Genomic DNA, 27932 nt, shown 5'->3' with positions numbered 1-27932 from the left:
TAATGGCTGAATGCTGCATTTCCTGAGGAGAAAAGCCTGTATAATTATGGACACGGTCTGACCACAACTTACTCCAGCAAGCATTCAGGGTTTCCTTCTTCATGTCCTTCAGGGACTGGTCGATGACAGACAGACACACATGGCAATCGTGAATTTACACCAATAATTTTTCAGTGTAAATTCACTGTCACTGTCCATTGCGTCAACAAGGTTCTGGAGGGAGTTCCCGGTGTAGAGTGCCTTGAAGGTACAGTGTGGCGGGATCACAAGCTTAAAAAACAAGTGGTAAATCCCCCCCCCACATAAACTTAATCAATCCAGCTGCCAAACTCACCCCATCACACTTTCCTCTTTACACTACAGAATATACGCAGGACAATTGACCTATACAAACCCAAAAACAAAAAACTCAAAACACATGTACGTACCCAACTGCAGATACACAGGGCTATGCTGTGCTGTCTGCCGGTTGAGGTCACGGATACCAACAACAATGAAGACAAGAACCACAACCCACAACCTAACAACACAACACCCAAGGACCACAACTCCACAACCCAACAATAACACAACACCCAATGATCACAACTCAACAACACAGCAAACCAACAAGGAACACAACCACAACTCAACAACAAACAAAGAATACAGCCACAACAAAAGACCACTGCACACCACCAACACAAAAAAACAAAAAAAAAAGGCAACACACACACACACCCACTAACAACACCGAGGGATCACAACAGCTCACCAATAATAACCCTCAACAACTCACAACCACTCGACCACAACAACTCACACATAACAACAGAAACTCACAAGCACAACAAATCCATCACAGGCACAACAACTCTTAAGCAACTAATATCAAACCCAACAACAATCAGCAACAAACCAATAACACATTACTCAAATGACTTTCAATGCCCTCAACACTTTCCACAGACCGCTGCCAACACTACTGATCATCACCGATTCTGACTAAAGACTGACCAAAGACCGACTCAAACACAGAACTCAAACAGCAAACTCCAGCTGCAACAGCAGACAACCCAGAACTCACCAACAGCCAATTCAGTCGTTAACTATCCATACAGCAATTACTCTCTCTCTCTCTCTCTCTCTCTCTCTCTCTCTCTCTCTCTCTCTCTCTCTCTCTCTCATTATCTTTTTTACTAAAACTAGTGGCTTGACTTTGGACCTGAAATGATTTAATTTTAAAACTTTGAGATATTTTGGATGAAAATTTGTGAGCTTAAGTTTTTTTGTCACCTGTCAGTTTCTTTGCAATGCTCCTTTTGAGGACAAAACAACGACTAGGTTATAAAAAAACAGGTTTTGATGTAGGAAAAACCTATTTTTGGTAGTCGCTGTTGAGTCCTCAAAACCCTCCCACTTCCCTGACGAAAAACCATGGGATTTGGATAAAGGTACATCCTGCGTTGACCAACAGAGTAATGGACTTGGTTTTTTACCTGGCCTGAGCATAAAACAAGATGGCTGATGTGCATGTTCAGTAGTCATTTCTACAGGTTTTGACGTAGGAAACTGGATCCAGCCTTCCTGAAGACAAGATGCAGATATTTCTTTGATATTAGTCTGATCACCATGGGGCGCTGGCACACACCATGGAGGGTAAATCCTTTAAGGATGCAATAGCAACTACTTAACAGTAGGTTTTTCCTACATCAAAAGATTTTTTTTTTTTTTTTTTTTATGAATAAATATTTAAATATTCAAGTATTGTACAGTATTTAACTCTACTTGTAAATTTCCAATGTTTCCTTATCTGAAAAAAGAAAATAGGACAGCCTCAATATTGTATGCAAGAAAATGGTTGTGCTTAAATGTAGGGGGGGACTTAAGTTTAGTTTTCACACAGTTGTAAGCCATATATTTTTAAGGGTAATGTTGTAAGGGAAAAAAGCGATTTAGGATGATAGGTATATTTGGTGTTTGTGAGCTATTAAGATAGGCAGTATTAAGCATGTTTAGAGGGTAGTAGGGTGGCCTTTGGTGTTTGAACCGTTAAAATAGCCAGTTATAAGCATTTTCTTAGGCGGATATCAACTTAATGTGGATGTTCACTTAACATGGGTGGTTGTGGTTCTTACCCCAACGATTACTGGGGGTCATACTGTACCTCTGTTAAGTATCACCCCCTCAACTGCCCCACATAATGTGGACAGAGAAAAAACTGAATGGTAAACAATAGACGCTCAAGTTCCCAAAGAGATGGGTCAATAGACACTTAAAACTAAACAATCCTATTAATTTTTTAGTTTTCACATGTTGTCTCCCACCTGATGCAGGAAATACAGCAATCATAATAGAGAGGTAAGTATTTAAAAATAAATTTTATTATAAAACAAATACTGCTTTTTTTTTCCTGATGATATAACTCAGATGTTAAATTGCAGGTGTTGTCTTTTCAACAGGGAGCTTGGAACATCTTCAGAATGGCAGCAGCAAGATCCCATCAATACTGTCCCCTTTTGTCACACAGCCAAGAAATAAACTATCCATATCCTATCCACAGGACTTCAGACAGGTCAGTTGCTAATGTGTGAAGTTATATTCTGATTTTTTAATGTAGCAATACAGTAACAGGTTTTGGGTGGTGGACGGATTCACTCATGGTGAGCGACTGTAAACAGGTTTTGGGTGGTGGACGGATTCACTCATGGTGAGCGTCATTATCACGCGCCATTGATTTGAAGGATTTGGGCGGGAAAGAGGTTCCAATAGACTAGCCAAGATCAAGGAAGCAGTTGGCTCATGAGTTGTGATTTTTCAAAGGAGCATGTGCGCCTCTCTCATAGGACATGTTGTTATGCATTTTGTCATAAACATACCTAGGGGTTGCTTTTGGTATTAGTTCTTATCTTTTGTGATAGTATGTCTGCTATAATGTAATTTTGCAAAGAAAAGTGCAAAGAAATATTAAAAAATGACTTGTAATCCAAAAAAAGTTACTGTATCTTCTATCAGTAAATTTACATAAATGTTTTGCTGTGTAAATTTACATATATTTTACAGCAAATAGCAAATATACTCGGAATTTGTTACTGACTTTAGTGCTTATTTGTTTTTATATTGTGAGATGTAATTATAATTTTTGTACATGCAACTTCCCCGGCAGATATATGCTTAGCTAATGTCTCTGACGTCCCGACAGAATTCAAAACTCGCGGCACACGCTACAGGTAGGTCAGGTGATCACCCTCTCCCGCCTCTGGGTGGCGGGAATAGGAACCATTCCTGTTTTCTAATCAGATTTTCTCTGTCGCCGGTACCAACAACATCGTTGTTGGTTCCTCCTACATGGAATTCTTGCTTGCTTTGCTGAGGATTGTTTTTGGTGAAGTATTTAATTTTTGGCTTTCGCATACGCTGTTTTTGGACAGTTTTTTGGATTTGCTTTGGAATTTTTCTTCAATATGTCTGATGTTACACCTGAAGCTCGCTTTAGAGTGTGTATTAAAGAAGGATGTAAGGTGAGGTTGGCGAAAGCTCCGGTGGATCCTCACACTATTTGTGTTAAATGTAGGGGGAATGAATGCTCTGTTAGTAACACTTGTGATGAATGTGGAAGTTTGACGGAGATTCAATGGAAGAGTTTGACTGCGTATGTAAAGAAATTGGAGAAAGATAGAATCAGGAAGGCTTCAGCTAGAAGTTCCAGTAGGTCCTGCTCTATTGATCAGGACGGTCATTCTAACCCTAATGTAGTTTCTCCTACTTCTAACGTGGTTTCAGCTCCTTCCCCCCGCAGCGAACTCGTAGATTCGTCTTCGGAGAGGGCTGCTATGAAAGCGTCGATCCGTAATTTGCAAGCGCAATTACGAGAGATGGAACAAGGTAAGAGTGAAGTGTGCAGTGACGTGTGCAATGTCCCCAGTGCAGTGGAGGGGGCGTTTGACCGACTCCGCATTGCTCCTAGGCCTAGACCTCTTTCAGACTCCCATGACCAAGGGAGGAGGAATGTCGAAAGCTGCAAGGGGGATGTAGAGTATTCCCAACGGTCAGGCGTCCCTTTGGCAGAACCTGTAGACTCGTCCCAGGCTGCCTTGGATGGCTATAGACAAAGCATCCTTAGGAAGTGTTTTTCTGACTAGGATTCTTCCTCACCGAGACGTGGATGGAGCTTTGCTTCGAAGTCGCGCCCCCTGAAAAGAGCCTTGAAGCCTCCTGGAGGAGACGCGTTAGACTCCAGCCCCGAGCCTTTTCCGGAGTATTCTCCTGCTCAGAAGAAGAGAGCAATTAGGTCGCCTGATTCTTCTCCTGAAGGAATTCGCTCTTCGACCAAGAAGTTTTTGGTGGGCCTACAAGAGCAGTTATCTAAGTTAGTAGGCTCTCTTTCCAAGGGGTCTTCTCGCAGGAAGGACACCTCTCTTCCTGTCAAGAGCTCTTTTAAGAGACCTTCGTCTAGTCGGCATTCGGACACTAGCAGGCGCCTCTCTCCTGGAAGACGCTCCTCTCCAGCTAAATCTTTTGACTATGCTTTGTCTCATCATGAATGATTGGCGACTCCGGCCAGGCGCTCTTCATCGAGTAAGCTCCTGGATTCTTCTAGATGCCCTGGGAAGGGCTCAAGCCCCTCTCCTGTCAGGCACCAGGAACAGCGCTCCGTACGTAGGAGTAGCGGACTCCATTCTCTTTTAGGGCGCTCTCCGAGGGATAGAAGCTCCTCCCCTTGCCGGCTAAGGGAGCAGGAGAGTCTCCACTCTTCCCGTAAACACAGAGAGAGCGGTGAGCAGTTCTCTCCCCCCAGACGTTCTCGGAGAGATTCTAGCGCCTCTCCTAGCAGGCGCCATCATGATGTCAGGCGCTTTTCTCCTCCAAGGCACGTTACTCCTCCCAGGCGCTCACGACGTGACACTAGCGCCTCTCCGGACAGGTGCCAAGAGCCTGAGAAGAGCCTGGTTAGTGCTTCGCGCCCTACTCCTGTTAGGTGCTTTTTAGGAGAATCAAGTTATTCCTCTCTCAGGATTCATCGAAAGGAAGTAAGCTCCTCTCCTGGCAGGCACCAGGATGAGGGCAGGTGCTTTTCTACCCCAAGGCGCGTAGTTCCTGACAGGCGCTCCCTATGTGACGCAAGCGCCTCTCCTCACAGGCACCAAGAGCCTGGAAAGAGCCTGATCCTGGATTCGCGCCCTACTCCTGGTAGATTCTCCTGCAAAGGCGCAAGCTCTTCCCCTCTCAGGCGCCAAGAGCCTGTGAAGCGTCAGTCATGCTTCTCCTGCTAGGCCCCTTCCAGCAGAAGTGAGTTCTTCTGTGGGTAAGAACATCTCGGGAAGTGGACTCAGTTCCTCTTCCAAGCTTCCTTCGAAGGAGAAGAGCCCCTCTCCTTCTAAGACTCCTTCCCTGAAGAAGCCTTCTTCCCCTAATGCTACTTTTAAAGACGTTTCTGAGGATGAAGCTCCTAAAGATGCGAGCGTCTCTGATTACAAGAGACTGGCAGCCCTGCTACTTCAGGAGTTCGGGGACTCGCTTTGCCCAGCGGATCCTCCTTCGCCAGGATCTCTTCTATCAAGCACTAAGCTTTCGAAGTCCCCTTCTTTCGTCAAAATGCGTCCAACGCTTTCTATGAGGAAAATAATTAAGAGCTTAGAGAGCTGGCTCCTCTCTAAGAAGGGAGCGGGTAAGACAGTTTTTCCTGTCCTCCATCTAAGCTGGCAGGTAAACCAGGTGTCTGGTATGACACTAAAGAACCTATGGGATTGGGTCTACCTTCTTCGGCCGATGCTGACTTCTCATCTTTAGTGGGTTCTTCAAGAAGACGCTCTCTTCTGTCGGCGAAGACTTCTTGGGGGATGTGCGAAATGGACCATCTGCTTAAGGGTCTGTTTCGCACCCTAGAGGTCTTCAACTTTATGGATTGGGCCTTGGGAGCCCTGGCCAAGAGAGCTCAGGACCCAGACTTTGTGACGATGGACGTGTTGACCAGTGTCCTTTCTTGTTTGGATAAGGCCGTGATGAATGGATCCACGGAAATTGCTTCTCTCTTCGGATCCGGAGTTCTTAAGAAGAGGGCGGTCTACAGCTCTTTTTTGGCCAAATCAGTGTCTCCTCTACAGAGAGCCTCCTTGCTGTATTCGCCCCTTTCAAGCCACCTGTTTCCACAAGAGACTGTTAAGGACATCTCGAGGTCCTTATCCGAGAAAGCAACGCAAGATCTACTTGCTCAGTCTGCTAAGAGACTGAAACCTGCAGTGCCTTTGGCCAAAAGAGAGAAGACTTCTTTTCAACAGCCCTTTCGAGGGAGAACTGCATCTAGATCCTCTCTTAGGAGTAGGAGACCAGTCAAGAGAGGAAGATCTTCACGAAAACCATTCACAAAACCCCAGTGAGACAGCAGTCTCCAGACTACAGTAGGAGCCAGACTTCTGAAGTTTGCAAAAGTCTGGGCTCAGAGGGGGCCAGACGCCTGGTCCCCCTCTATCCTCGAGAGAGGATACCTTTTCCCCTTCAGGGAGAAACCTCCCTTAACAACAACTCCAAGGGAGTTAACAGCAACATACCAAGATCCTAACAGCAAGATACCAAGATCCTATAAGAAGCCAAGCCCTTCTGCAACTAGTAGAACAGATGTTGGACAAGGAGGCAATAGAAAGTGTTCAAGAGCTTCAGTCCCCAGGTTTTTACAACCGTATTTTTCTAGTGCCAAAAGCCTCAGGGGGGTGGAGACCAGTCCTGGATGTAAGTGCCCTGAATCACTTCGTGATCAAGACAAGGTTCACAATGGAGACGACATCCTCTGTCCTCGCAGCTCTTCGTCCGGGGGATTGGATGGTGTCACTGGACCTTCAGGACGCCTATTTCCATGTGCCGATTCATCCTTCGTCCAGAAAGTACCTAAAGTTTATGGTACAGGGCAAAGTTTTTCAATTTTGAGCCCTATGCTTCGGTCTTGCTACGGCCCCTTAAATGTTCACGGGCCTGATGAAAAACGTAGCTCATTGGCTACATCTCAAAGGAGTAAGGATCTCTTTGTATCTCGACGATTGGCTGATCCGTGCCCAGTCAAAGGATCGCTGTCTGGAGGACTTGAATTTAACACTGGACCTAGCTCAGTCCTTAGGACTGTTGATAAACCTCGGGAAGTCCCAGATGAATCCCCAGCAAAGCATTGTCAATCTGGGGATTCTGATGGATTCTCAGGGTTTTCGAGTGTATCCATCAAAGGAAAGACGGGAGAGATGTATACAGAAAGTGAAGACGTTCCTAGAGAAAGAACAATGTTCCGTGAGGGAGTGGATGAGTCTTCTGGGGACCCTTTCCTCGTTGGGAACAGTTTGTTTCTCTAGGGAGGCTGCACTTAAGACCCCTACAATTCTTCCTGAGGGAGAATTGGGATCAGAAGTACCAAGACCTTTTGGACTCCTTCCATCTCTCAAAGAGAATAAAGGATTTTCTCTGTTGGTGGTTAGAGCCAAACAGACTCACCCAAGGACTCTCTCTTCATTTACCGAGCCCTCGCCTAGTGTTGTTTACAGACGCCTCGGAACTAGGATGGGGAGCGACTCTAGGCTCGAGAGAAGTGTCAGGCACCTGGAGTGGGGAACAGGTGTCCTGGCACATCAACAAGGAGGAGCTAGCAGCAGTACATCTAGCGCTCCTTCACTTCAAACCTCAAGTCTCGGGTGCTGTGTTGCAGGTAAACTTGGACAACACGACAGCTCTAGCCTACATAAGAAAGCAGGAAGGAACTCACTCCTCCCTATTCGAAAAAGCAAGTGAGCTTCTTCTTTGGACCGAGGACCGAAACATTACTCTCCTAACCAGGTTTATCCAAGGGGAAAAGAACGTGAGAGCAGACCTTCTGAGCAGAAGGGATCAAGTCCTTCCCACGGAATGGACTCAGCATTCAGAGGTGTGCAACAAGATTTGGAACCTCTGGGGGAGACCCAATATAGACCTTTTCGCAACGCATTGGAATGCGAGACGAGAACTACTGCTCACCAATATCAGATCCAAGGGCAGTAGCAGTAGACGGTCTCCTTCTAGATTGGAAGGGGATCGACGGGTACGCTTTTCCCCCTTTCAAGATCTTAGGAGAGGTAGTGAGAAAGTTCGTCTCAGCGGAGGGAGCAAAGCAGACCCTCATCGCTCCATTCTGGCCAGCTCAAGATTGGTTCACAGAGGTACTGGAATGGATGATAGATTTCCCGAGGTACCTTCCACTACGGAACGATCTTCTCAAACAGCCCCACTTCGACAGATACCACAAAAACCTCCCCACTCTCGGTCTAACTGCCTTCAGACTGTCGAAGGACTCTTCAGAGCGAGGGGTTTTTCATGCGGTGTTGCAAAGGCTATTGCAAGAGCCGGAAGACCTTCAACGTTACGCGTGTACCAGTTGAAGTGGGAGGTGTTCCGAAGGTGGACCAGGGCGCGGAAGGTATCCTCTGCCAGTACCTCTCTGACGGACATAGCTGACTTTCTCCTGTACTTGAGGGAGAAATGCAATCTGGCCGTTTCTACTATCAAAGGCTATAGGAACATGCTTTCCTCTGTTTTCAGACATAGGGGCCTAAATATCGCGGAGGACAAAGATCTACATGACTTGATAAGGTCCTTCGAAACTTCGAAGTCCAAGACTATAAAACCACCTTGTTGGAACCTGGATGTGGTCCTTAAATACTTGATGTCTGAGAAGCTCGAACCTCCTCATACTTCCTCCTTCAGAGATTTGACTAGGAAGTCTCTCTTCCTCTTTGCGCTAGCCTCTGCTAAGAGGATTAGTGAACTTCAGGCTTTGGAAGGCTCGGTGGGCTTTAAGGAGGACTCTGCGGTATGCTCCTTTAACCTCCTTTTCTTAGCAAAGAACAAGAACCCTTCTAAGCCATGGCCAAGGACGTTCGAGATTAAGGGACTGTCCTCTCTGGTAGGGAGAGTTAGAGAGGACCCTGTGTCCAGTCAGGATCCTCAAGTTCTACCTAGAAAGGAAGCTACTTGGAGGAAATGTGGAGAGTCTTTGGTGCTCGGTCAGAAATCCTAAGAGAGTGATTTCTAAAAATGCCCAAGCTTTCTTTATTAGAGACATTAGAGAAGCTCATACATCCTGTGAAGATGAACACTTCAAAATCCTAAGAATCAAAGCTCATGAGGTCAGAGCCGTGGCTACCTCCTTAGCTTTTCACAGGAATTTGTCTCTACAGGCGCTTGTCAAGTCCACCTACTGGAGATGCAATTCAGTTTTTGCATCTAATTATTTGAGAGACGTTCGCGTCACTTATGATAAGTGCTTCTCTCTCGGACCGTACGTGTCTGCGGATTCGTTGCTGGGGCAGGGAGCTGAAGCTAATCCTATATAGTTAGTTAGATTAGGAATTTTAATTTTTTGGTGTTGTGTTTTTTGGTTGATTGAAAGGGGATTTGGGAAGTGTACCCCTTTCAAATCGTAGTTTCTAACAATGATAGTGTGGTCAGGTGGTCGGGATTGGCTGTCGTGCTCCTTGTTAGTTATTTGGACCTAAGCTCTGTCATGTAAGAGGGTTAGTCCCCGTTGATATGATGAAGGTGAAGGCTCTGCCATGTAAGTGGGTCTTTCCCCATTGGTATGATCCGAGACAAGGCTCTGTCAAGTAAGCGGGCTGGCCCCCATTGACAAGACTCAGAAGAGCTGTCAGTAACAGGTTTCATCCTCACTTAAGTTCTGGAGGCAAGCAGACTCATAGACAGTAACCATGAAGTCTTCTGCCCAATCAGGTAGGAACCAGGGTTTTTATGTTACCTACAACAGATGTTGTTTCCCTGTTTTTTATTATTTTTTCTAGTGTTTAGCTATCTCTTACCCTCCACCAAGAGTCCCAATCAGCTAAGTATATATCTGCTGGGGAAGTTGCATGTACAAAAATGATATTGTTATGATACAATAAAGTTTTGTACATACTTACCCGGCAGATATATACGATTAATGGCCCACCCAGCCTCCCCTCAGGAGATAGGTGGAAGAGAAAATCTGATTAGAAAACGGGAATGGTTCCGATTCCTGCCACCCAGCGGCGGGAGAGGGTGATCACCTGACCTACCTGTAGCATGTGCCGCGAGTTTTGAATTCTGTCGGGACGTCAGCGACATTAGCTAAGTATATATCTGCCGGGTAAGTATGTACAAAACTTTATTGTATCATAACAATATAATTTTACAAAACAATGAAATTATTTATTACAAAAAAAACCTATCTCCTTTGGATCTCTGCATTGATAATAGACCTCCTCCTTTGGTGTCATCTCTCATAGAGTCTATCATTCTGATACCTGTTAAGAATAGCAATTTTTGCTGTTTCAGGTGTGTTTCTGTGATGCACATAATTGTGTGGTGTGTGTGTTTTTTGTGTGTGTGTAAGTCCACTAGTTTAATTAGTTTTACTTTTTGTCAGTACTTGGATGTTTATGAACTTTACATCAAGATTTTTTTATGCATCTTCTGTGTTATTCACTATGTTAATTTATTTATCCAGTAAAGGGCTTCTACCAACTAACCTTTTATTTATTATTTACTAACTACTATATTCTCCTAAACCCACCAGCCTATGATTGTTACTAAAATGATTTCCTTCATCTACCTTCTCTAAACTAATTTCCCTTCTTCAACAGCCTACCTCAAAATTATTTACATTACTACTAGACATTCTGTTTTTTCCTAACTCTAAATTATTTACATTCCTATAAATTTTATTATTCCCTACCTCCAAATTATTTACTTTTCTAGTGATTTTATAGTTTCCTACCTCTAACTTATTTATACTACTAAAGATTTTATTGTTCCTATCTACAGTTCTCTCGGCTTCTAAATTAGTTTAGAGAAGGTAGATGAAGGAAATCATTTTAGTAACAATCATAGGCTGGTGGGTTTAGGAGAATATAGTAGTTAGTAAATAATAAATAAAAGGTTAGTTGGTAGAAGCCCTTTATTGGATAAAAAAATTAACATAGTGTATAACAATAACACAGGAGATGCATAAATAAATCTTGAAGTAAAGTTCATAAACATCCAAGTACAGCCAAAAAGTAAAACTAATTAAACTAGTGGACTTAAAAAAAAAAAAAAAAAATTGTGCATCACAGAAATGCACCTGAAACAGTAAAAATTGCTATTCCCAACAGGTATCAGAATAGTATACTCTATGAGAGATGACACCAAAGGAGGAGGTCTATTATTAATGTATATAGATCCAAAGGAGATATTCAGTTGAAAAAAGAAAAATCAGAACACAAAGACATTCTAATAGTAGAGGAGAGTTATAGAGCAGCAAGATATAACCTAATCCTAGTCTACATGTTAACTTACACGTAGCATTAGAGAAGACCACAGACCTGTCTCAGATTGTCTTTGGGGACTTCAATGGGCATTTAGGTTTCATAGGGATGCAAGAACTTGACCAAAATGGGAAATATGTTATGGACCTAATGGAAAAATATGACCTAACACTATTAAATGGAGATTCTAACTGCAAAGGGGAGATAACCTGCAGTAGAGGAGATCAGACACCACTAGACTTTACCCGGGTCAGTCAAAAATGTATACAAACTACAAATGTAGTGAGATAGATTAGGGAAAGTATGAATATCACCTGTCAGACCACCACCTAATAAAGTCCAATTCAGAATGAATACAAAAGTAAGAAAAACTTTTCATAATAAAACAAAAGAAATCAAATATTTCTGAAAATAACAGAAGAGTCCACCATGAAATACCTTGATTATGTAGAATGTAAACAAAGCAGGGTGGATTGGGTTAAACCAATGGTTTAAAACCAAGTGGTTTAAACCATAGTCTTTTTGGTTTGGCTTTTTTTTTTTTTTAAAAACCATGTGGTTTTTTGGGGTTTGTTTTTTCAATTTCAAGTGTCAGATATTTTATAAATTAATGCAAAAAGTGCATTAGACAAATGAGTTTTATTCTATATTTTAGGAAAAGGATGGGTGATGTTCCAATAACTATTGCATCTTATAATTCCAGATGTTGAATTTTAAAAAGAACAGAGTTGAGAAAAATTTGGGAAATAACATTTGAATAAATGAGGGATAATTTTTTTTTCCCAAAATGTTTCCATTGGGTCACGCTGTCTGCCAGTCATGGTGATTGCACCATACTGGACATATGATAAAAAGTCGAGACCCCTGTTGAGGCACACTGAGCCAAGCAGAACTTAAAACAATATGAGGTGGAAACTGATTGCTGTCAGTGTTGCCAACAGTGTTCCCAGATGCCACTATTACTAACTAGCCAAATTCTACCATAAAACCAGCCAAAACCCTCTCAAATGGAACTAAACCAGCCAGCGCCTCAGTAGCGTGATCATTATGGTCTTGTCCTGCCACCTCGGTGGCCGAGAGTTCGATTCTCGGTCATTCCATTGAGGAGTGAGAGATGTGTATTTCTGGTGATAAAAGTTCACTCTCGACATGGTTCAGAAGTCACATAACGCCATTGGTCCCTGTTGCTGAATAACCACTGGTTCCATGCCAATGTAAGAACACCATGCAAACAAACAGAACTAAACCAGACATGTGTAAGTGTGTTAAATATAAGATAAGGACATTAAAACCAATAAAACCTAATTAAACCATGTTTTTTTCTTTAATAAATCATTGGGTTGTGTTAAAAAAAAACAAAAAAAACATGGTTTTTTTCCACCCTGAAACAAAGCCAACAAGACAGAAAAGGCGATCTAACCTACCTGGAGGAAACAATGAGTGAAGCAAAAGCAAAAACCCTAGAGAAGATAATAAAAAGAAGTTAAAGCAAGGAAAGCAACAAGAAATAGAATCAGCATGGATCACCAAAGAAATAAATCTATTGTCTTTTCGAGTATTTTAGGGTGGAGAGGGTGGGTGTTCGCTAGTATCTGAGAGAAGGGGTTGGGGGAATGCGAGAGAAAGATTTCCTGCTCAGCCATTAGCTAAGACGGAAGGCTCTGCTTTGTGCATTTGTGACGTCTTGGTGTAGTGTGTATGAATGATCTGTATCATCATCACCGTGCATATTATTCAGAAATGCTAAGTGTATTCTGATCATCCGCATCATGTATGCATCTGCCTAGAAGTCGAAGAGGAAGACCTATTTTCTCGAAACTAAAAAGCTTGTTCATGAATTAAAGATGAAGGAAAGAGGAACTTCCATTTTGGCAGCAGTTGACAACTTGAGATGCGTCATTGCTGAACATGAAGTAAGAATTCTTTTTGTCTAGGTTAACCCTCTTACGCCGAAGCGGTAAAAAAAAAATTGTCTCCCGTGTGCCGGAGGTGTTTCAGAGTGAGCGCGGAACCGGAAAAAATATTTTTTTCAAAAAATCACAGCGCGCTTAGTTTTCAAGATTAAGAGTTCATTTTTGGCTCCTTTTTTTGTCATTGGCTGAAGTTTAGTATGCAACCATCAGAAATGAAAAAAATTGTCATTATCATATATAAATAATGCGATATATTATAGCGCAAAAACAAAATTTCATATATAATTGTATTCAAATCGCGCTGTGCACAAAACTGTTAAAGGTAACAAGTTACTTTTTTTTTTCATTGTAATGTACACTAAATTGCGACCATTTTGGTATATAACACATTGTAAAACAATAAAAGCAACACAGAGAAAATATTATCACAAAATAATGCATGAATTCGTAACTCGCGGAGGTAAACAAATATTTTTTTCAAAAATTCACCATAAATCTAAATATTGTCCTAGAGACTTCCAATTTCTTTCAAAATGAAGACAAATGATTGAATATTACTATACTGTAAGAGTATTAGCTTACAATTGCAGTTTTTGACCATATCTGACGAGTTAAAGTTGACCGAATGTCGAATTTTTTTATATATATATTTTTGTTCATGAAACTTACCTGTCAGATATATATATATAGCTGTATTTTCTGAAGTCCGATAGAATTTCAAAAACTTCCGGCACACGCAGTGGGCGGCCAGGTGGTTAGTACCCATTCCCGCCGCTGGGAGGCGGGCATCAGGAACCATTCCCATTTTCTATTCATAATTTTTCTGTCGCCGGTGCTGGAAACACCTGTTTTCAGTACCTCCGTCTTAGGATTTTGGAAACTTCATTGCCGCTAAGTATCCTAATTGTCTTTTAATTTATTTACTTGGATTTGTGGCTAGGCATACGCTATCTTAAATTGATTTGAATTTGATTCATTTTTGCATAAGATATCTGAATCTAGTTAGGCTAGTTTCAGAGGGTGTTGTCTGCAAAGATAGGGTGTGGCTACCGAAAGCTTCGGTAGATCCGCACTTGGTATGCACGAGGGGTATGGGTCTTGCTTCTTTGTTGAGATTTGTCATGCAAGGAGTGTGAGACTTTGTCTAATTCCGTAAGGAAGACGTATGATTCGTATGTACGCAATTAATCAGTAAACAAAAGTCAGGGTAGTGAACCTGCTAACCTTCCTGTAGACTTTATTTTGCCTAACCCTATAGTATGGCCTACGGGTTATGAATATGTCTGCGAGAGGTGATCGCTCTCCTTCATTGTTGTGAAGAGTGCTACTTCTGTTATTGTTACTCCTAACCCTGTAATGTTGCCTTCGGGCCCTAAAACAGTGTCTGTAGAGGTTATTGCCCTTTCTCTAATACTCTTTCGATTCGTAACTTAGAATCGAAAGTGCTTGCTTTAGAGAGCAATAGTGAAGTGGCTAAGTGCAATGACAGTGCCCCTTGTGTAGTGGAGGGTGCGCCAGATCGGCCTTATTTCGCCTCTAGGCCGGGACCTCTGCTTGACTCCCAGGACCCGGGGAGAGAGCATGTCGAAAGCGGAAGGAGGGTTACGAGGAACCCCCACTGATCTGGCGTGCCTTCGGCAGTTTCTGATGAAAATCCCCAGACTGCCAAAGTGCGTGCACGTGCACGAATCCTGAAGGATTGCTTCTCGTCCTCCGAAGCGTCCTCCCCGCGCAGGGGTTGGAGCTTTCGGAAGGACTCGCGCCCTCTAAATAGAAGCGTTATAGAAGAGGACGCTTCACGTCCCCTCTCTCGTTATGCGTTTCAGTGAGAAGTAAGAAGGCGAACGTCGCCTGATCACGTGTACGTCTTTCCACCGAGAAATATGAAGAAGTCTTAGTAGCAGGACGCTTTTGAGAGCGGACGTCCGAGCTTTGTTACTGTGAGAATAAGAAGGCGTTCCCTCGCCCCTCGTATTCTCACACGATCAGCCCTTCTGAGACTGCTTCGTGCAGTCGGATTTCTCTCCGAGATGTATCTCGCTCTTCCCTGAAGGCAGTTTCTCTCGCTTGTTTTGACGCCTGTCAGGAGCGTGACGCTTTTCTGCACGCTTCTTTTGACGCTCAACTTGAACGGGACGCTCGGATGGACGCCAGGCGCGCGCCAGTGGACGCCGAGTGCGTGCCAGGACGCCGAGCGTCCTCACCAGTGGACGCCAGCGCACGCCAGGTGTGTCTCCTGGCTGAACGTTTCTGTTGAACTCTTCAAGCTCTTGTTTACGATTTGGGCCTCAAGAATTTTTTACCTCTACCTTCGGTGATACCTTATACCTCACATGCAAAGAATGTGAAGTAAACAGTGCTTCGGAGGAAGCTTAAAGTGAACAGACAACTTCGTCTTCGAAACCCAGCAAGACCTCGGGTTTCGTGAATTCAAGAGGTCTCTGTCAATATTATATTGCTTTTCGCAAAGGTGGATGGAGTTAAGGAAAGCTCAAGGGAAGATCTCGTTTGCTCTACCGCAGTCAAGACTTTGCGATAAGGCAGTTACGGGTTATGTAAAGGCTCGACGTCCTGCACGTCAGGACTCTCGGCAACGTTCAGTAGGATTCTTGCAAAGGCACTCATCAACAGGACGCTCTTCAGGAAAGCGCAAGACAGGACTTCCTTTGCCATACTGCCAATAAAATTTAAGCTTTAGCAGGCATTAGTTGTGATACGGGAGAGGAAGCTGGTTGGAGAGTTTCTTCCTCTCCCCAGGATAATTTTGCAAGCTTTTTAGCCCATCTGAAAGGGTTTTTCGGATGATAGATTTTGTTAGTTTCTAGTCGGGATTACGCTGCCGAATTGAACATTGTCATTCTACCTGCCGTAAGCCCAGTCTCTTAACAGGATTCTTGCCCCTTCCTCGTTTGAGACGGGAATCGGAAAAATAAAATGCTCGACTTCCTGGATTACGTTTTGTCAATTCAGTGACTTTCCCCCATTGACAATATACTATCGTTTTGTCAAGTAAGTGGATATCCCCTCATTGACAAAATATCTCTTTGTCTCGTAAATGGGTTAGTTCTCATTGACAAACATCTCATTAACTTGATATTGCGTAAGCGAATAAGCTCTTATTGACAAGATTCGGAAGAGCTCTCATTCGTCATTCGCAGACTCGTACAAGAAATAGACTTGTAGACTACGTCAATGAACGCTTATGTCCAATAATATAAGAAGCTTGAGCTGTCTGCTTCGATTCTCTAAGTTTTGTTCATGAAACTTGCCTGTCAGATATGTATGTAGCTGTATTTCTGAATTCAGCTAAATATATGTCTGCCAGGTAAGTATGAACAAACTTTATTGTAATATAATATCATATTTTGCCTTGCGTTATTTTACTACTGGTTGGTTCAAGTCATATACACTTGCTGTAGTTACACCTCTTCGGATGGCAACCGAGAGGTCTATTGTCTATTATTTTAAGGACATTTAATCGTTACTCCCTGCAGCCTTCCAGGAGTTTCCGATTTATCTTTTACCGTTGTATGGTAGTGTTATGACGACACAAACGCATCTATATATTTAGCGTTTTCTGTTTCGCTTAAATATACCAGCTTGAGAGTCTTTCTGCTCAAAAATAACGGACCTATTTCTTCGTAGAATAGGGTAGCTGGCAACCCAGGCATAAAGTTAAGAGACGACTTTCGTAAGCTGCTGCTGTGACTGTCGACCTCCAGTCCAACCGAGCCAGTACCAGCTCGTGCGCTGTCATGCCCGGTAGGTTACGTCTCTCTCTCCTGCGGGATTGACTGACTAACCGTATCTCTGTGCTGGCGGTTACGTCTCTCCTGTGGGATTGACTGACTAACTGTATCTCTGCCCTACAATCACGGACTTTAGCCTAAGATTGAGAGGATTTCTTACATGAATGAATAAACATTGCATTCGTTTTGCCTTACTATGTTCAACAGAGATATCTCTTTCTCCTTTCGGTGCTCGTTACCGCACGGCATAGGACTACGAGTCTACCGCAACATTGCACTATTATATGCTCTCCTGCTTAGGTAAAGCGCAGTCTTATTAGGGAAGTAAACATACTGTGTGAGGGAATGGATGAGCTTGCTGGGGACCATTTCCTTCCTATAGAAGTTTGTTTCTCTGAATAGACTGCAATTCTGACCTCTACTTGTTTTTCCTTCCGGGAAACTGAAATTTTATTCGAGATCTAGGAATGATTCTGAACATCTCTCAGTGCGTCAAGTATCACCTGAGGTGATAGAAAGAAGGTGCCAGACAACTGGAGAGGGTTTCAGATGTCCTGGATCATAATCTGAGAGAAGTGGAAGCAATTCGGTCGTCCCTCCAGTCCTCGAAACGAGTTTTTGGAACCAGTGGTCCATATCAACTCTGATCTTCCACAGCTCTCTCATATCTTGGGAAGTATCTTCTCTCGGTCCCTGTTCGGGTTTACGAGAAAGAGCCTATTATAACAACAGACGTAGAATGTAACGATCCTCTAGAGGTTCGTTACAGGATTGCAAAAGTCCGTACGAATCGTCTCGATCGACGGCAGCAACTACTGACTTCCGAGTGGATTCTTTCTTTAGAAGTATGTTGAGAGTTGTGGAGACTTTAGGGACGTCCTTTCATTCATCTCTATGCTATGTTGAGGACGAAGAGGCTTCTTCTTCTCTGCTCCCTTATTCTCGATCCAAGAGCGGTACCATTAAACGCCATCCTATGATATTAAACGGGGATGGATGTTTAGTCTCTTTTCCCCTTTTTCAAACGCTTAGGAATTGTAATAAGATGATTTATGACGTCACAGGGAGCGACAATGACGCTGATCGCCTCATGTTGGCCTTCAAGATCCTAGATTCACAGAGGTCACGTCCTTCCTAGTTCACTTTTCAAGGACCTTTTCCGAGAGAGTTGGTCTACTCTAACACGAAAGGTACCTATAACCTCTCCGCTCTGGGTCTGACCACGTTCAGACTATCGAGATGTTGACAGCATAAGATTACCGTCTTCCCTTTCTGTTTGAGGAATGGGATAAGCTGGCAGTCACAACTATTAAAGAATACGCAAATATTGGTTGATGGCCTTTGGGCTCAGAGATTGCTTCTGTCAAACAACAAAGCCCTTCACGATCTTTGAGTTCTGTGGAATCTCGAAACTCGCTCACCATCTACTTTTTGTCTCACCTGTTTTCTCGGAGTCAGACACTCGTGCGAGATCAGGCGACATATAGTAGCCCTGAGTTTCTTGTTGACGAAGTCGGTTGCGTTTATACACCCCCGATGATCGTTTTACATGAGACCAGGTTGGACTGTCAGGCATTCGTCCTTCGGGACTGAATCGCCTTTTTGCTCCTCGCTCCTTTCTCCTGGCACCAGAAGCTCGAGTCAGGAGTTGATTCGCTAACGACGTGGGGTTGCGTTGATACACCCCCCAAGGTTTGCTTAGCTTGAATCGCCCAGGCAGTCCAGACACTCATCCTTCAGCGAAGAATAGTGCCTTATGGTCTTCAGGGTACAGCCTTGCTGTCCTAGATTCATCTGACTGGTCTACTGGTCGGTCACCTGACTTTAGTACAGACGGACTGACTGTCCATGTCCAGATCGAAGCTTTCTATATGGAACTTAGACATAGTCTGAAGTTCTTGATGTCAAAGCTTTCGAACCTCTCCTTTTGGTTAACTTATTGCACATGACCAAAAAGGCCTATTTTCTAACCACTCTAGATACGACAAAGAGGGTTAGTGAGGTTTTAAGCCATCGTCAGAAGTTTTGGCTTTAGGGAACACAATGCGGTGTGTTCGCTAAACCTTCCGTTGTGGCCTAAGAATGGAAACCCGTTTTGTCCTTGGGCCAGGAGCTTGGAATCAAGGGATGGCAAAAGTTATTGGGCAAGAGCCAGAGAGAGTCCTGTGCCCTGTCGGGTCTCTCAAGTTTTAGCTACATAAAACTAAAGAAGTCGAAGTCCATTGGACAATCTGCAGTGTTCCGAAAAAGACCAGACTTGCCCATATCAAAGAACACCCTGGCTTTAGTGTTGAAGAGTTCTTTCGAAAAGGCTCCTTCATTTTGTTTGCACAAAGATTTGATATCTTTTGATCTGAATGCTCACGAGGTGAGGGCACGGCCTCGGAAGCATTTCAACAGAGCATGGCACTCAGTAACATACTGGAGTACCACGTTTAGCGAAGCAAACTCTGTGTTCGCTTCACACTTCCTGCGAGATGTGAAGACGGCATATGAGATCTGCTGCTCGCTAGGGCCATACGTGTCTGCAGACACAATCTTGGGGGCAAGAAGTACCACTCATCCTATCCTGTAGAAAATGGTTAAGAAGAGCTATTGAGTTATTGAGTCGCCGCCAATGGCGACTTCTTAACTCTTAAGCCTTAGTTAAAACACCTTAACTTTGGCTAGGTTGGTCAGGTGGTGATATATATATATATATTATATATATATATATATATATATATATATATATATATATATTATAATATATATATATATTATATATATATATAATATAGTATACTATATATATATATATATTATATATATATATATATATATATATATATAGATATATATCTACGTATGCTACTTTAGTTTTACGTTATATATAATCTTATATGGATATATATATATATATATATATAGTATCGTATATATATATCATTATTTATTTTACTTCTTAGCCCTCATGGTATGGTCAATATGGTCTAGTCACATTGTGGTCACGCCCCCGTTGACAGATCATCTGGAGTGCACCAGCTTTATAGGTCTATACCTCGCTGGCAACTCTAGTAAAGCAGAAGCAGACTTGGGTGACAGTAATCACGAAGTCAGCTATGCTAACAGGTGGAACCAAGATGTAAATCATCTGCATGTATTTGTTTCCCAAAATCCTTCTATTCTGTCCCTTCCCACCTCCAACGGTGGGATTCAGCTATATATAGTATATCTGACAGGTAAGTTTCATGAACAAAATGATATTATGATACAATAAAGTTTGTTCATACTTACCTGGCAGATATATATAATCAAGTACCCACCCACCTCCCCTCAGGGGACAGTGGAAATAAAAATTATGAATAGAAAATGGGAATGGTTCCTGATACCCGCCTCCCAGCGGCGGGAATGGGTACTAACCACCTGGCCGACCACTGCGTGTGCCGGAAGTTTTTGAAATTCTGTCGGACTTCAGAAAATACAGCTATATATATATCTGCCAGGTAAGTATGAACAAACTTTATTGTATCATAACAATATCATTTTTATATGCAATTATTTCAGAAATAAGAAAAGCTACAACCTTTAAATATTTTTTGTTTTATTCTACATGAAATTGCGCACATTTTCATATATAAAACTATGAAATGCCTAATATGAAACGGAGCAAATATTCCGAGAATGGGACGTACGCATTTCGGCGATTTGTGGCGGAGAATCCGCGCGCGGAGGGAAGGAAAGATTTTTTTTTAAATTCACCATAAATCTAAATATTTTGCTAGAGACTTCGAATTTGTTTCAGATGAAGATAAATGACTGAATTATACCTAGACAGTAAGAGTTTTAGCTTACAATTGGGTGGGTTTTTGTTTTTCCGACCATTTCGGTAGAGTCAAAGTTGACCGAACGTGATTTTTTTTCTATTTATCGTGATTTATATGCAAATATTGCGAAAATGAGAAAAGCTACAACCTTCAATTATTTTTGTTGTATTCTACATGAAATTGCGCACGTTTTCATATATAAAACTTTATGTAACGGCTAATTTAAAATGGTGCAAACATTACCACAATCGCACGTATGATTTTTTCAGAAGAGTTACCGCGCGGACTTAAAGAAAAAGTTATTTTTTTTCATAAATTCACCATAAATCAAAATATTGTGCTAGAGACTTCCAATTTGTTGCAAAATGAAGGTAAATGCTTGAATATTACTAGAATATAAGCGTTTTAGCTTACAATTGCGTTTATCGACCATTTCGGTAGAGTCAAAGTTGAACGAAGGTTGAAATTTTGGCAATTATCGTTATTTATATGAAAATATCTCAAAACTGATAAAAGCTACAACCATGGGTTTTTTTAGTTGTATTGTGCATGAAATTGTGCACATTTCCATATATAAAACTTTATATAACGGCTAATTTTAAAATGGTGCAAACATTACCACAATCGCATGTATGATTTTTTTCGGAAGTTACCACGCGGACGTAAGGAAAAAGGTTTTTCATAAATTAACCATAAATCGAAATATTGTGCTAGAGACTTCCAATTAGTTCAAAAATTAAGGTAAATGATTGAATATTACTAAAATATAAGAGTTTAAGCTTACAATTGCGTTTTTCGACCATTTCGGTAGAGTCAAAGTTGACCGAAGGTTGAAAATTTGGCAATTATCGTTGTTTATATGAAAATATCTCAAAACTGATAAAAGCTACAATCATGAGTATTTTATAGTTGTATTCTACATAAAAATGCGCACATTTTCATATATAATACTTCATGTAACAGCTAATTTACAATGGTACAAAAATTATGTCAAAGTGATGAAATAATTTCCGAGATGTGTCACAGATACTTTTTAGTGCGGCAAGAAAGAAATTCGCGCTTGCGCGCCTGCGTAACGATTGTAAACAAAACAACACCTTGATCCATGAACTCCCAGCATCCTCCAAGGCGCGTGATTCAAAAGTTTTAGGCTGGTAGGCCTATAAGTATTTTTCCGCGAATTTAAAAAAAAAATTTGTAAGTCGACGTAAAATATGTCCAGTCGGCGTAAGAGGGTTAACTTGTATTGACTAACTTTGGCATTTGATCATTTATTTTTTTCTATTGTTGAAATATTTGATGAAAATGATTAGTAAAAGTGATAACAGAGAAGCAGATGTGTTTGAGAGATAGAGAGGGAGAGAATCGTTCAATGTAAACTTTTCAAGAAACTCATTTTATGTTGAATATCTAATTTTTATTTCTTTTTAAGAAATTGTAAATTCATATCAAATTTTGAATTTTCATCAATTCTTTTATATCATAGAATAAATAAACTTAGATGAAAACGAGATCGCAATTACTGGAAGATGTTGAGAAGCTGTTGTTGGAGTGGATCAGTGAAAAACAGTCAGTAGGAGATAGTTTGTCTGAAGCAATCATTTGTGAGAAAGCTAGGAGGTTGCATGCTGATTTAAGTAATAAAATTCCAATAAGTGCTGCTCTTCATGATTTCAAGGCTAACAGAGGCTGGTTTGAAAAATTCTGAAAGCAGACGGGTATCTGTAGCGTCGTACGGCATGGGGAGGCTGCAAGTTCCGACAAACGTGCTGCCAAAGAATTTATTCAGGAATTCAAGGAATATTTTGAGGCTGAAGGATTCCTCCCTCAACAGGTCTTCATTTGTGATGAGACAGGCTTGTTTTAGAAAAAAGAAAAATGCCAAAACGAACCTACATCACGCAGGAGGAAGGTCATTGCCAGGGCACAAGGCTATGAAAGACAGGCTAACACTCTTGGTCTGTGGGAATACCAGTGGGGATTTCAAAGTGAAGCCCCTACTTGTGTATCACTCTGAAACTTTGAGTGTTGAAGAAAAACAATGTAAACAAGAATAAATTGCCTGTGATGTGGAAGGCCAATATTAAGGCATGGGTCACGAGGCAAATTTTACATTGAGTGGATCAATGAAGTGTTTGGCTGGAGTGTCAAAAAATACCTCTAAGAAAAGCAATTGCCCCTCAAGTGCTTCCTGGTAATGGGCAATGCTCCTGCACATCCTCCTAGCTTGGAAGACCAGTTGCTAAATAAATTTTAAATTCATCACTGTGAAGTCCTTGCCTGCTATCACTCCCCTCATTCAGCCCATGGACCAACAGATCATTTCAAACTTCAAGAAACTCTACACCAGTGCACTGTTTCGAAATTGCTTTGAAGTGACCTGAGACACTGAATTGACCCTAAGAGCTGGAAGGATCACTTCAGTATTTTCAGCTGCATGAGCCTTATAGCCAGGGCTTGGCAGGGAGTGACTTCCAGGACAATGAACTATGCTTGGAAAAAATTGTAGCCAGAGTGTTACTTCGAGAAGGATTTCAAAGGGTTTGGGGCTGACTCTGACGACCCTACATCTGTTGTGGAATCTATTGTGTCTTTAGGGAAGTCCAAGGTCTTGGATGTTAGTAGTGAAAATGTGGAAGAGCTAGTGGATGCCCACAGGGAAGGGCTAACCACTGAGGAGCTGCAAGACATTCAGCAGGAACAGCAACAGATGGCAGATGAGGAAGAGGAGGAAAAGAGAGGGGATACTGTGCTCTCTTCGTGATTAAAGAAATGTTTGTGAAGTGGAATGATGTGAAAAACTTGAGACACATTATCCCAACAAAGATGTTGCAATCTGTCTCTTAACATGCTTAATGACAACGCTTTGTATAATTTTAGGCAGATATTGAAGAGACATAAAAAACAAATGTCTCTGGACAGTTTTGTTATTTGTCTGGGTCTAGTAACTCTCAAGCTGGTCCTAGTGCCATTAAAAAATGGAGCAGGGGAAGTAACCTCAGGCAGTGCCACTAAATAACGTAGAGGAGTAACCTCAGAAAGGTTCATGATACCTGATGACCTTCTGGAGGGGGATTCCCCCTACCAAACAGTAACCACTCCTCCTCCCTCTCCCCTCCTCTCTGTCTTCCATATGCTAACAAGAGTCTTCCATGAAGGTAAGAGTGATGTTAAAAGTTTATTATTCAATTCATTATCCATTTATGTTTATTTCTCATTGTTTTCTGTTTGTAAAACTGTTTATTCCCTGTAAAATGTATCTTGTTAATTTTCTGAGGGAGTCTGGAATGCATTAATACTATTTACATTATTCCTTATGGGAATTATTGCTTTGGTTTTCATACGTTTCAGATATCAATAGGCTCCGGAATGGATTATACACAAAAACCGAGGTACCACTCTAATAATTTTCTTTTCTAAATACATATGCATCTTCATTTTATGGGAATTTCCAAGTTAACATGGTAATACAAAAAAGGCATAAAGGGTAGAAAGTTGAAAAAAGATTTTAGATAAAGAAAAGATTGAAGGTCATTATATGCAGGAGAGATGATTTTTCCTACTTTGATAGCGAGCTATATTTATGCTTAGTAGTTCATTTTTATACAGTTTTTTTGTTGGTTTTATTTGAGTAAACTTTGGACAGTTTGAATATAAGTATGTTTTTATTATTTCTGCTAGATTGTTGCTGTAACAGCAGTTCTTCTGGAACAAGTTAATTGTCTTATGATTTTTTATATTATTTCTATTTTGAATAAATGTGCCGAACTCATGATTTTTTATTTTACTATTTAAATTTTTATTAAATCTGCTGAACTCATCCTCATTAATTTTTAATACATGGTCGTTATTTACTATTATTTTATAACTTGTTTTGTTTTTGTTTATTTAGTTTTTATTAGTGTTCTACTTAGTTCAGTGCCAATGACCCTCATAGTTGTGATGCCAGATGACTAACAATTAATCAAATAAATCCATGATTGTAAGACTGTAGTAATCAAAGCAGTGGATAAGGGTAAGAAGTATTAAGCATATGTGTGAAACTTTTTATCAAGTCCAGTTTTGCTTTTTTTCTTGATTTGAAGTCTAAGGATTACCTATTTATCTTTGGATTCATTTATCTTTTTTGTTTAATAGTTTTTCAGTTTTATTGAATTTTGCTATTTTGATGACACAGTCTGAATTGTTTTCCAATTTTGCCCATAGGTAGCAGCAATCATTGATGTAGATGTTGTCCCAGAAGTGTTCAGAAGAGTAAGACTTTTAAAACATGGTTCGGACAAGCCTCTAGGTTTCTACATTCGTGATGGCACAAGTGTTCGTGTCACCCCACATGGCCTTGAAAGGGTACCTGGAATTTTCATTTCAAGACTAGTACCTGGAGGGCTGGCAGAAAGCACTGGCCTCTTGGCTGTTAATGATGAAGTGCAAGAAGTCAATGGTATTGAAGTCCATGGAAAAACCTTAGATCAGGTAGGTAAGGTTGCAGACATAAAACATAGCTTAAGGCTTTTCTAGAACATTTAGTTTTGAATACTATATAGTTTTTGTCCTTTACTTTGCCTCACCAATATGTGTACATTCACAGCTGGTTCTTTATACTGGAAGTCTGTTTTGAAGTTTAGGGTATTGCAGGGTATAATCATGTTCTCTTGACCTTATCATAAAATGTCCTAAAGCAGAAGTCATTTTAAACTGCTGTAGTAGTAACAATTCTGCACCAGAACAATAAATTTTTTACAAGACTGATCTTCATCCAAGGAAATGTGACTGTGTTCTTACACAATATACAGACCACCCTCGGTCCTTTACATTAGGAATTGCTTACGGCGAAGCTGGAACACGACCATTAAAACTCTTGAACAGGGTGGTTAGGCAGTAAACTACCATCCAGTAGGTGGGGAGACTCGCTTGCCCACTTTGCTTTCGGCCATCATGTGATACAGATGTGTTTTCGTGAGCTTTTGCCTGACTGTCTCATTAACCTCATTTTTTTCGTGGTGGGATTTTTTATTTATGTATTTATATACTTTCAATATGCAGTGTTTGATATTTTTAATATACTAACCCATGATTTGTGATAGCCTTGCAGATTGCCCTCCCCCAGTGTGGGGGGGGGGGGGGGGTTTCTGAGGCCAAGGGTGTATGTAACATTTGCCCCCATCACTTCATTTATCTTTGATAGGGTGACAGTATATAGGCAGTCCTCAGTTACTGGTGGACTCGGTTAATGGCGATCCAGTTTTATGGCATTTGTTTACTGCTATAAAATCAGCGATTTATGTTGCCATAACGTGCTGTGTTTCGGTTATCGGTGCCATAAGGTGCCAATAATAGAGTTATGGTGTCATAACCCTAACAGAGGCGCCATTAACCAAAACTCGGCGCCATAAGCACCACAAATTGCCAAGTTTCTGTTAATGGCGGTTTTTGCTTATCGGCACCCCGCCAATAACTGGGGACTGCCTGTATTTATGAGATGTCACTCCTGCTTGTGCTGTTGGAGTCTGCCTGGAGGAAAACTTCAGAGAATTTACACTCAGTTTTTCTCTCCTGATGTTCTTTCTCCTTCGCCATCTTCACTTGCTTGTCAGGCGAGGATTATTGGGGGAGGGTGGTGTTGGCAATTGGGTGTCGTATTCTCGTGGGTTGCCTCTCGCCTCGGAGGGCAGTGCCCTTCAGAACTAAAAGTCTCTTTTATTCATTTTAAATTAATTTTTTTCTTCAGGATGGCAGTGAGCAGTTGTAGGACCCAGCAGTAGATGGTTGGTTATCTCCCTTTTCGTTATCCCGGGGGTATACCTGTGACACTAGTATGCTTTGGCACTGTCTCTTGTGTGTGTAGTTTCCCTGCTTTGCCCTCTGTTAGATTGTTACTGTTGGCCTGACAACCTGTCACTGGGCAGCTTCTGCAGTGGCTCTGGCCCCATCTGCCCTGCGATTCCTGCCACTGCTATTGATATCTTCTAATCAACGTCCTGTAGAAGAAACATCAACCACCACTGCCCTTCCATTCTTTTTCTGAGGTTCGAGGAGGTCCCAGAAAACTCGATTGGCCCCCTTTGGCCAAAGAAAAGGAAGGTTGCTTCCCCTCAAGGAGTCCTTTTGTAGGATTTCTCAGGAGATGCTTCCTCCAGAGGTGGCAGTGGGATCTCTTGTCGGCTACCGATTCGCATGCCCCTGGGTTTTGTGTTTCGGGAGCTTTGGGAGCTCAAGCTTCGGTTTGCATTCCCGCCATCAGTTATATAGGTTCTGCCTCCAGACTGGTGCTGTGTTAGGTGCTCGTTTGTTAGTCGCTTTGAGTGCTCATGTTTCTAATGAAATGTGAGCATCCTGAGCTGCTGACGTAGAGTACTCTCACTGTCTCAGTTCAGGCACAGGGTGAGAGAAAGGGTGAGATATTCACATGTTTGGTGTCTTCCTACCAGCAGTACCGCTAGCACTTGCTGAGTGCTTGCCAGTGCTCAGCAGGTTCCCACCTGGTGTCTCAATTCTGAGGGATGGCCTCTTTCTAAAGAAGCAGTGGTTCTCACGTTAAAGGGCAGGGTCTGATTCGCATTCTCCTATGGGGTCTTGCATTTTGGGGGCCTTGAGTGTGCGATCTTTGAAGTCACGCTCTTAATCCAGTTCTTAGAAGTCTGCATCTAAGACTGGCACTGTGCCTGGTCCTTGATTTCTTTGGAAGCCGAGAGCACACTGCTCCCGATGATAGTTCTTACAAAATAAGGGAGTCTTGCTGACTGCTTGAATTCCGTAAATTTAGGGAATTTAGGGCTCTCGCTGAGCACTCAAATTCTTTGGCATCATGTGCACTTGAGAGGCAAGAAGACCGATCCTGATGATTGTCCTGACAAGATTCGGGAGTCTCACTGAGCGCTTGAATTCCTCAGAATTTCTGGTGTTCACTGAGCGCTCGGATTCCTTGGAATTGCGAGTGCTCAGAAGTCGATAGATACTGCTCTCGATGATTGTTTTTATGAGATTCAGACTCATCACCGAGCCTTTGAATTTCATGGAACTTACTGAGTGCTTGGATTGTATTTTTGAATCATGAGTGCTCAGTTGATGTATTATTGACTGCCCAGGGTTTTTTGGAATCTTGGGTGTTTCTCAATCACTACTGGGGAGTTCGCTCTCCAGTCTGATTTAGGCATAAAATGAGAGAAGTGCCGATACGAGACACTTAACCCTCTT

The 27932-nt window shown here is 41.9% G+C and overlaps 1 protein-coding gene across 2 annotated transcripts in view; it reads left to right on the top strand.

Annotated features, from left to right (window-relative positions):
- Window positions 1-27932, top strand: part of LOC135201056 (partitioning defective 6 homolog gamma-like) — a 116456-nt gene that overhangs the window by 73658 nt on the left and 14866 nt on the right. The window contains exons 3-4 of one of the 2 annotated variants that reach the window (XM_064229915.1): window positions 2442-2554; window positions 24945-25211. In XM_064229915.1, coding sequence (XP_064085985.1) covers window positions 2442-2554; window positions 24945-25211 — 380 coding nt within the window. Of the gene's footprint in view, window positions 1-2423; window positions 2555-24944; window positions 25212-27932 lie in introns of both variants that reach the window. The other variant, XM_064229914.1, reaches the window with a different exon arrangement.

The sequence above is a fragment of the Macrobrachium nipponense genome, chromosome 27 (assembly GCF_015104395.2).
Source record: "Macrobrachium nipponense isolate FS-2020 chromosome 27, ASM1510439v2, whole genome shotgun sequence".
NCBI lineage: Eukaryota > Metazoa > Arthropoda > Malacostraca > Decapoda > Palaemonidae > Macrobrachium > Macrobrachium nipponense.
Note: the sequence above shows the minus strand (reverse complement) of the source record. Positions and strands in the feature narration are given on the sequence as shown.